This window comes from Diceros bicornis, chromosome X, assembly GCF_020826845.1.
Source record: "Diceros bicornis minor isolate mBicDic1 chromosome X, mDicBic1.mat.cur, whole genome shotgun sequence".
Lineage (NCBI taxonomy): Eukaryota > Metazoa > Chordata > Mammalia > Perissodactyla > Rhinocerotidae > Diceros > Diceros bicornis.
This window is the reverse complement of record NC_080781.1, coordinates 110,012,293-110,023,533: the sequence shown is the minus strand read 5'-3', so window position 1 is coordinate 110,023,533 and position 11,241 is coordinate 110,012,293. Positions and strand designations below refer to the sequence as shown.

Sequence of the window (11,241 nt, the reverse complement as noted above, 5' to 3'; positions counted from 1 at the left end):
TGCTCATTTCTGGCCCTTCTCAACTATGATGATCCCCTTAATCATTGATTCAGTAAGTATATATTGAGGCCCTTGGCAATCTTGTGAACAGTTCTTACCACATTATCATGCCTTTGCTTGTGTTTGCTTTGTAATTATAGTCATTTCATGTATGCAGGCATGTTTTGTTCCTTAAGACTGTAAGTGACTCCTGGGTCAATATTGCCTCACATTTCTTTATTACAATTCTCCTAAAGTACTTAGTCCAGTTTGGTGCAGACTGCCAGCCATAAAGTAGAAAAGCAGAACACACCCTTCTTACCTCTGAGAAAATGAACATAGCTGGGAGTTTATTTTAGGAACAGAACTAGAGTTTTAAAGAGTTGTTCTGAAATTAGAAAAATGAGGCATATTCTTTCCCCCATTCAATTTATTGAAAAAAATAAAAACTGCAGCTCAGAAAACATTCCTGTGTGTGGCAGTAGCAAGAGCTTAGCTATCTATCTCATAATAGTTGGGGAAGAATACACAGAAGATATTAACATGATGTAAGTAAACTGAAGTTAGGATTTAGATTTAGTAAAAAAATAAATTTTTTTTTTTTCAGATTTCAGAACTTTTTAAAAAGTTGTTCACCTCAAGGAAAACAGTAACAAATATGAAATATTCACTCTGGGTAAAGAATTTGCCACCCTCCAAACTCTAACAAACACATTGGGCCACAGATGAGATTTTCACATGGGTATTAACTGCTATTCCCCATAAAACGCAGTCTGCCACAGCAGTTGGAAAAATGAGTGATTTTGGTATATTTCAACTCTGAGAGGTTCTGCGAGTTTAAAGATTTTGGCCAGTATATATTTAACCATAGTTTTATAACTCATATTAGTGATAAATGACTAATGCATCATTTTTCTTTGGAAAATAAATTTAATGGGGAAAAATACTTTCAACATATTGAAAGCTTCTGTGTGTGTGTGTGTGTATATATATACATAAATTAACAACTTAATATTGGATACTGTTTTTTTAATGCATAGATAGGCACTACTCAAAAGTATAGTTATATAAACTTGACATAGAATCCCCAAGGTGGAACAATCTGCAATTTGATTTTTTAAAAATCTAGTAGAGATGATTAGCCTGACTGAAGTGTTTTTCAGTTACATTTTTTTTGGTATGTGTGCTAAATGTTCTATTTGATCCTTTGTAGGCAACCGGGATATCTGGTGAGAATAACTTAAGTTGACTAAATAATTTATTTTCAGGGTAGGCTTGCAAGCAAGTTAAAAAGGCAGAGAATTCAGGCCACCTGAACTGTACACGACTTCAAGTGGAAGGTCTTTCGGAGCATAATTAAGCAGTCATGGTAAATACTGCCTTCCTGAAACACAAGATTCTAAGGCTGGGATGCTTCAAATTTAAATAAAGAAGGACGGTTCTACAATGATAGTGATAACTTTTAAATGTTAAATGTTTTCATTTAGTTTCTGATAAGGCATACTTTACATTGTGGTGTGTACACTCAGAAGTCAGGAAAAATTATGAGTTCTAGAACAACTGTATTGGGAAGCCTTGGGTCAAATTGAGTGAAACTAGGCTGACGTGGGTTACTGTAAGCTGTGACCCTGTGGCTGAGCTCCTGACGTGGTATCTGCTCAGCCACTTCAACTGCATGTTGCTTTGAGGTGTCATGGCAATGCCCTTTCTTTGGTGCCGTGTAAATTGCACGTTTACATTCAGAGTGTAAATTGCACATTCCATTAGTGCTATAAAATCTGTTATAAAATCTGGTGGATGCCATCATGAGACGGTCACGTTGGGAAACCTTCCCATGGTGCAGGTGTTCACAGGGACATCAGTCTGGAGCTCAGAGGGGGTGCACAGCTGCATCTTCTCATTTCCAAGAGCAGCATTTCTCATCGCTCCACACGTGCACAATTATGAGGCTACATTTATCTGTGATTACAACACACCTTCAGTCAGTGCACTTCTAGTTCCATTCAGTTTTAAAGAGTTGGCTTTTTAGACTTTAGTCGACCAGTTTTGAAGAACTTCTTTAATTCGCGTAATTCCTGGGGCTTCAAACTCTGATCCACCCCTGGGGTCAATTTATAGGTCAGAGGAGACATAATGTAACCATTTTGGTAAAGACAGATTCTCTTGCAGAACTCAAAGGTGCCAAACATAACTCCAAAATATGGAACTATCTGTTTAGAAAGAAAATGAAACTCATGTTAAAATCCTAAAAAGAAAACGTCAATGAGTCTGCAATCAATTGGATCAGGGTAAACTGAGACAAAGTCTGCGGACAACACAACAGAATTCTTTTTGGAATCAGGGAAGATGGCAGAATGAAAGCTGGCACAGTGTGAGTAGGGGAGAAGCATGGCCGAGTGATGGAAGGGCATGCCCCGGGGAAGCATGGGTCTAGATTAATATGCATGTAGACAATCTCACACTGCCTGTCAACATATGCTTGTCTTGACTGGAATCATTCATGCGTCAACTAGTGCAAGGTTAGTCCAGAGTTCTTAACCTTAGTTTTTGGTCCTGGAGTTCTTTGGGAATATGATGAAAGCTATGGATCCTCTCCCCAGAAAGATGCATGTATGCACATACATACACATTTTGCCATATGATTTTAGGATGAGGGGTTAGATTCTCCTTAGGAGTCCATGAACCCCCCATGTTAGGAACCCCTACACTAAATGCTCAGCTCCTCTGGGATGCGGTATCAGATGCCCAACACCGCACAAGGTCTCCTCTCTTCAGGGCTGACTGCCAGCCTGAAGTCATGGGCCTTGTGCTACCATCAGTGCTGGAGGGGGCGTTTCCATGCAAACTGTAGGGGGAGCGGCAAAGGAACAGGGTAGAATTGGGAGACACAGAGAAGCAGTAGAGACTGACCACTCCTCTCACCTTCAGCAAGTTGGCTGTCAATCCATTCCAGAGCCCCAGTACCCCTTGGGCCTTCACTATCTGCCGGAAGCAGTCCACTGCTCCTGAGAAATGGACGTCGACTCCTCCACAGTGGGGAAGGTAGGGGCTCTGAGCCTGGCAGGAAATAGAAGATGGGATGAGGTGATTTAGTCACCAGGAAATAAATGTTCTAGTGAAAGTAGCCAGGGTCTCAAGTCTGGACTCCAGATGCAATGTCCTGGCCAAGATGATGGCAAAGAATGGCTGCCACAGGGCTCTTCTTGTTCCATGGGCTTAGAACGAATATTAATAAGCAGTCAAGTCATGATGCTCTGTTCACATACTTGTGGTTTATTGTGCTTAGAAGGAAGCAGCCATTTGGGACAGAGTCAACTTCACACTTAGCTTGCTTTCCAACCTATGCCCTCTGGACATGATAAACACACTCCCATGTCCTTACCCTTTTTAAAGTGCCCTCTTGCTTCCCTGTCTTAACTGATCCCTTCTCTGTGAAGCTCTCAAGTGGGGGCTGCTCATTTCCCCACTTCACAGATGTCCCAGGGTGGGGAGCAGAGTGATGGTGGCATTCTTCTAGCTCCCTCTTGCTGTTCCCAGACTCTGACTCCTTCCCTCTCATGCCAGAAGCTCTCAGCTGGGGCTCATGTCACTGAACCATGTTCTTTGTCGCTGCTCTCATCTACTGACCTCCTGGCCACTCTTCCACATTCACTGAAGACTGTGACATCTGTTGGCTCCCCGTCTCCCAGATTCACCACCATCTCAGGGGATGTGGGCATCTATAAAGACAACCCATCCCATACACAGTTTCTGGACCTTGACTGCAGTGATCCTCACCTCTACACCTCTTTGGCCACGCCATGTACTTTATCACCACCCCCAGAACTATCCTGACCAATCACAAAATGCCTTCTCTCTGAAAGTAACTTTTTTGTCCTTTTGTTCCCCTTTAGAAAAACAATTTTATGATCAGATTAAATGACTTTCAATATACTATCTAGATAGAAAATTAACACTACTTGTCCACTATGAGAAAACCAGCCCCCATAGCTGGTTTTCAGAAATGGTGTCAAGTTCACATTAAGTTATGCACATACTTTGGGTTGTTTCTGAAATGTCTAGTTGCAGTGGAACCCAGATTTTCCGTGTGGGAGAGGCAGTATAGGACACCAGTCAGAAGAGCAGAAACTCTGGAGGCGGGCAAGTCGGGGTCTAGGCTGGCTGCTTCACTTACTGGCCGTCTGACCCTGGGCAGCTTACCTAACCTTCTTGAGCTTCAGTCTCCTTATTTAGAAAATGGGAATAGTACCTGCTTCATGGGGCTGTTGTGACAATTAAACGGGGTGGGCATGTAAAGCAGTCTGCAGTGCCAGGCACATAGCCAGGATCAGTAAATATGAGCTAGCATTGCTATTACTATCATGGAGAAAGTATTCTAAATATCAACCACATTCCTTACCTAACTTATGAGTCCTCCATATCCATTTCTGAAATCTTACACCTCAGAACTGCTCGGACCAGTGTCCTCATCCATCTAGCTCCCCACTCCCTGATTCCTATTAGTCAGAATCATTCAGATCATTAACCCCTCTAGTCACTTGCCCTCTCCTTTATCTCCCAGGCCACCAGTTCCCTACTGGCTTCGCAGGCCTCCTTTTTCATCCTCGCAGGTCCTTTTTTTGTTCCTACTCTCAAAATCCTTGCCCCTTGTCCTTCAGCTGATACCCCTTCCCCCCCATAAACCCCTTCTCTGCTTCAAGCCACTGAAGATGAATCCACAAAGGGGCAGATTGGTACCACTGAAGCTTTGAGGTCTCTAACCTTGGCTAGACCCTCATACTGTGAAGCAAGCCTTCAAAGCGTCCTTTCTCATTCCTCACGCTGGCTTTTCCCTCCCACACCCCTCAACGCCCTGCACCCCACACAACGCCCTGCACCCCACACTCATTTCGTCCACTTTAGGCGGGTGACCTCACCTCCTAGTTCATAGGGAAAACAGATTATACAGCGCCTCAACTTTTGCTTCCTTGCATAAACATCTTTTTTTCCCACCAATGCCCTGGATCTCACACTTTTGAACTCCTCTTGGGCACCTTTCTCAAGAGACCTGACTTCCCCCCTTAGCACGTGAATAAACTCAAGTCCCTCTCGTCTTAAAAACAACTCCTTCCTCCAATCTTAACTTTGCACTTCAGATACTGCCCAAATTAACACATAGTAAAATTACCTTGTTTTGGTGTGGAGTTCTAGGAATTTTAACACACATAGATCTGTGTGACCACCACCACAATCAGGATACAGAACTGCTCCATCAGCCCCCAGAATTCTGTGCTGCTCCTTTGTAGTCACAGCCTCTCCCACCCCACGCCCTGGGGAACTACTAATCTGTTCTCTGTCCCTATAGATTTGCCCTTTGCTAATGTCATATAAATGGGAACATACAGCATGTAACCTTTTGAGACTGCCTCTGTCACTCAGCACGATGTCTCTGAGATTCATCCATGTTGTGGTGTTCATCAATAGTTTCTTCCTTTTCATTGCTGAGTAGTATTCCACCGCATGGATGTACCACAATTTGGTTATCCATTCTCCTGTTGATGGAAATCTCTTTCTCTTTTCATTTGCACTTCCTGAAATAGCTGTCTATTCTGGCCAACTCCACTTCCTCCCTTCCCACTCACTGCTCTACTCATTGCCATCCAACATCTGTCTCCATTACTCTGCTTCACTGATTCTGGCCAGGCCTATATCTTTTCCCTGCCTTGATTTTCTTCAGAGTACTCATTGCCTTTTAATATTTGGTATAATTATTTATTTTCTTTATTTGTCTGCTCCTACCCCCAACTAGAATTTCAGCTCTGTGGGAAAAGGGATTTTTGTCCTCCATCAAGGTGAAGGGTAAACTTGTGGGTTAGACCTTCCCTTTGAGGCACAGTAACAACCAAGCACAGACCAGAGTATAAGAAACAGAACATGAAATGGACAAGCTGAGGGCCGGCCTCATGGCTTAGTGGTTAAGTGCGCGCGCTCCGCTGCTGGCGGCCCGGGTTCGGATCCTGGGCGCGCGCTGATGCACTGCTTCTCCGGCCATGCTGAGGCTGAGTCCCACGTACAGCAACTGGAAGGATGTGCAGCTATGACATACAACCATCTACTGGGGCTTTGGGGGAAAAATAAATAAATAAATCTTAAAAAAAAAAAAAAAAGAAATGGACAAGCTGAGTCTCCAGCTTGGAGTTACAGGAGCCAAAACAGCTGGCTCTAGCACACCACTTGAAGGCTACAGGCCCTACGTGATCTGCCCCTGCACACCTTTTCAACTTCACCTTGTGTCACTCTTGCTCACATGCTACATTTCAACTGCACTGGCCTTTTTTCTGTTCTCCTCTGCTTGATGATTTCCAAATTTCTATCTCCAGCCTCAATCTCTCCTCTGAGCCACAGGATTGTGTAACCAACTCCCTACTTGACATCTCCACTAGGAAGTCTAATAAACATCTCAAGCTGTGTACATCCCAATCAGAACTCCACCCCAACCCTGACTGTCCTCTAGTTGTTCTCATGTCAGTAAATGGCATTGCCATTGACCTATTTGCTTAGGCCAAAAACCTGAGTCGCCCTTTAGTTCTCTCTGTCCCTCACCTTCTATTATCTCATCTATCTCCAGCTAGTTCCAGTGCCTCCAAACATGCCCCAAATCTGTCCACTTTTCTTTCTTTCCACTATCATCATCCTAGTCCAAGCCACCAGCATCTTTCACTTTCACTACAACAACTGTGTCTAGCCAGTCTACCTGCCCTTATTCCCCACATAGCAGTCAGAATGATCTGATCAGGTTACTCCCTTGACTTTAACTCTTCATTGCCCTCAGGATAAAGTCCAGACTCTTTCATCTGGCTTACCAGGCCCTCCATGACCTGGCCTCTGCCTACTTCTCAGTCTGATCTCTTACTACTTCCTGCATTGTATTCTATGCTTCAGATACTTTTCAGTTCCACTGCCAGTACCTTGCATCATCTCTCTCTTGAGTGAGGACCACAGTTTCCTTATCCAGCCCCTCACCTCCAGTTTCTGTTCTTTCCACCCATCCTCCACATTGTAGCCAGGTACCACTCCAAATTCATTGGATGCTGTCATTGCTTTGCTCAGAAACCTTCACCTACTCCCAATTTTCTAAAAAACTTCCAGAAGAAAAGTTTTCAAAAGAAAAACTTAACAGAACTCAAAACCCTCTACAATTTGGCATCCACTTTTCTTTCCAGTATTATTTCCCATTAATCACCTCATGATGGTTAATTTCATGTGTCAACTTGGCTAGGCCACAGTACCCAGATATTTGGTCAAATATTAGTCTAGATGTTACTGTGATGGTTTTTTTAAGACGAGATTAACATTTAAATCACTAGATTTTTTTTTTCTGATGAGAACTTTTAAGATTTATTCTCTTAGCAACTTTCAAATATACAGTACAGCATTATTAACTATAGTCACCATGCTGTACATTACCTCCCCAGGATTTATCTATCTATCTATCTATCTATCTATCTATCTATCTATCTATCTATCTATCTATTTATTTATGTGAGGAAGATCAGCCCTGAGCTAACATCCATGCTAATCCTCCTCATTTTGCTGAGGAAGATTGGCTCTAAGCTAACATCTATTGCCAATCCTCCTCCTTTTTTTCCCCCCAAAGCCCCAGTAGATAGTTGTATGTCATAGTTGCACAGCCTTCTAGTTGCTGTATATGGGACGTGGCGTCAGCATGGCAGGAGAAGCAGTGCGTTGGTGCGCGCCTGGGATCCGAACCTGGGCTGCCGGTAGCGGAGTGCGCGCACTTAACTGCTAAGCCACGGGGCCGGCCCTTAGTTATTTATTTAAAAAAAAATTTTAATTGATGCCTTAATAGTTTATAACATTGTGAAATTTTGGTTGTACATTAAATCACTAGATTTTGAGTAAAGCAAATTATCTTTCACAATGTGGGTGGGCCTCATCCAATTAGTTGAAGGCTTTAAGAGAAAAAAGACGGAGGTCCCCCGAGGAAGAGGGAATTCTGCCAGTAGTCAGCATGTGGATTTGAACTGTAACATCAACTTGAACTGCAACATCTCCAGCCTGCCAGGCTACGCTGCAGATTTCAGACATGCCAGCCCCCATAATTGTGTGATCCAATTCGTTAAAACAAACCTCTTTCTTTCTCTACATTTGTACAGTCGGCCCTCCATATCCGCAGGTTCAGCATCCCCAGATTCAACCAACCACGGATCTAAAGTCTTGTGATGGTTGTGTCTGTACTGAACATGGACAGACTTTTTCTGTCTGTATAAACATGTACAGACTTCTTTTTTCTTGTCATCTTTCCCTAAACAATATAGTATAACAACTATTTACATTGCATTTCCATTTTATTCAGTATTTTTTTTTTGTGAGGAAGATCAGCCCTGAGCTAACATATGCCAATCGTCCTCTTTTTGCTGAGGAAGATTGGCCCTGGGCTAACATCCATGCCCATCCTCCTCTACTGTATATAGGACGCTGCCATAGCACGGCCTGACAAGCAGTGTGTCGGTGCTCACCCGGGATCCGAACCCTGGCCACCAGCAGTGGAGCGCACGCACTTAACCGCTACGCCACAGGGCCGGCCCCTGTATTCAGTATTATAAGTAATCTAGAGATGATTTAAAGTATACAGGAGGATGTGGATAGGTTATACATAAATACTATGCCATTTTATATATGGGACTTGAGCATCCGTGGATTTTGGTATCTGCGGGGGTCCTGGAACCAATCCCCCGTGGATACCGAGGGATGACTATACACATCCTATGGGCTCTTTTTTTCTGGAGAACTCTGACTAATACCTAACCCCACCCCAGGAACCTGACATCCAGTCACACTTGTTATTTCCTGAACACTATGTGTACTTTCTGATGGCCAAAATCCTTGTCACCCAGGGCCAGGTCAGCTACCACCTCATCTTGAAGCTTTTTTTGATTCCCTAATTGGACCTGCCTGTTGCCTTGCTCCCTCTTCCCTTCTTTCTCTCTCTCCTTTCCTTTTTCCCCTCTTTTCTTAAAATTTACATCACTCTCTCTTTTTAAAAATCTTCTTATTGTGGAAAATTTCAAACATATACAAAAGCAGACAGTATAGTAAAACGATCACAAATTTCCGTCACCCAGCTTCAACAATGAGCAATGCATGGCCAATCTTTCTTCATCTCTGGCCCCACATCACTTCAATTCAACAGTAAGTATTTAATTATGTTTCTAAAATATAATGGCTTCTCTTCTAAAATATAAAATATATTATATATATAAAAACATAAAATATATATAATACCATTATCACACCTAAAAATTTATAATTCCTTAATATCATCACATATCCAGTCAGTGTTCACATTTCCTTGATTGCCTTATAACTATTTTATGGCTTCTTTGTTTGAATCGAGGTTCTTTCCCTGTCTTGCGCTCCCTTAGCTATTTGTTTAGACCTCTGCTAGGCACAGTCTATCTGGTGTGAGTTACCTGGGGGCACTATCTGGGCTGGCAGCCGGCAAGCTGATGGGACGGGCACTAGGCTTTCCTCACTGTTCTAGCTCTTCAGGGTCTAACACCCTTCACTGCACACAGAAGGCACTCATTCAATGTCAAACAAAATTCCCCTCAGTATCAGTGTCACTAGTAGCTTTTCCCAAATACAACTGTTTACTTGTGACCAGGCTCAAATAAGCCACATGGATGGTCATGAAGTGAAAAAATGGCCAATATTTACTGAGTCCTAGGTGTCAGGCATTACACTGAGTACTTTACATATAACATCTCATTTAATCCTCACAAAAGCCTCATGAAATAGATAGTACACACAGTCCCTGACTCACAATGTTTTGACTTAACGATTTTTTGACTTGATGATGGTGTGAAAGTGATATGCATTCAGTGGAAACTGTACTTCGAGTTTTGAATTTTGCTCTTTTCCCGGGCTAGCGATGTGTGTACAATACTCTCTCGTGATGCTGGGCAGTGGCAGCGAGCACAGCTCCCAGTCAGCCCCGTGGTCACAAGGGTAAATGACCAATAGACACACTGACAACCATTCTGTACCCACACAACCATTCTGTTGTTCACTTTCGGTACAGTATTCAATAAATTACATGAGATATTCAACACTTCATTATAAAATAGGCTTTGCGTTAGATGATTTTGCCCAGCTGTAGGCTAATGTAAGTGTTCTGAGCATGTTTAAGGTAGGCTAGGCTGGGCTGGCCCCGTGGCTTGGTGGTTAAGTGCGCGTGCTCCGATGCTGGTGGCCCGGGTTCGGATCCCGGGCGCGCACCGAGGCACCACTTCTCCGTCCATCCTGAGGCCGAGTCCCACATACAGCAACTAAAAGGATGTGCAGCTATGACATACAACTATCTACTGGGGCTTTGGGGAGAAAAAAATAAATAAAATCTTTAAAAAAAAAAAAAAAGGTAGGCTAGGCTAAGCTATGATGTTCGATAAGTTAGTTAAATGCATTTTCAACTTATGATATTTTCAACTTAGGATGAGTTTATTGGGACATAACCTCGTTGTAAATCTAGGAAGATCTGTATTATCTTATTAGCCCTATTTTATAGGTCACAAAGTGGAGTCTGCGAAAGGACTCCAAAAAAATCTCCAAAATCACAGAACATAAGAGACAAAGCATCAACTTGAACCTGGGTCTGTTTGACTCAGAATCAAGCTCTACCCCACTAAGCTACACTGTCTCCTGATGCCCAGGACTAATAATACTATCTTAGCCCTCGACAAACTTGTTACCACACATCATCATTGAATGTGGCTGCCACAGCATGTACACTGAATAAATTCTTTATGCGAAGATGTGCTCATGGTGTGGTATGAATAAATGCCTCTCCAAGTGTCATACTAAACAGATATCCAGAACACAAAGGCAAGCACGTATAGGCCCCTGCTATGGACTGAATGTTTGTGAGCCCCTAAAATTCATGCTGAAGCCCTAACTCCCAGTGTATGGTATTTGGAGGTGGGCCTTTGGGAGGTGATTAAGTCATGATGGTGGAGCCCTCATGAATGGGTTTAGTACTCTTAGAATGACAGAACACACGAGAGATGATCTCTCTCACTCCACCATGTGAGGATACAGCCAGAAGGTGGCCATCTGAAAACCAGGAAGTAGGTTCTCACAGACACTGAATCTGCTGGCACCTTGATCTTGGACTTTCCAGCCTCCAGAACTATGAGAAATAAGTGTTTATTGCTTAAGCCACTCAGTCTGTGGTATTCTGTTATAGCAGCTTGAACTAAGGTA

General features: G+C 43.0%; 1 protein-coding gene across 1 annotated transcript in view; it reads right to left on the bottom strand.

Annotated features, from left to right (window-relative positions):
- Positions 1-309: 309 nt before the first annotated feature.
- The window catches only part of SLC25A43 (solute carrier family 25 member 43), a 37,812-nt gene continuing 26,880 nt past the window's right edge, over positions 310-11,241 (bottom strand). The window contains exons 4-5 of the mRNA XM_058536590.1: positions 2,902-3,036; positions 310-2,189 (exon numbers count right to left, since the gene is read on the bottom strand). Coding sequence (XP_058392573.1) covers positions 1,989-2,189; positions 2,902-3,036 — 336 coding nt within the window. The 3' untranslated portion in view covers positions 310-1,988. The remainder of the gene's footprint in view (positions 2,190-2,901; positions 3,037-11,241) is intronic.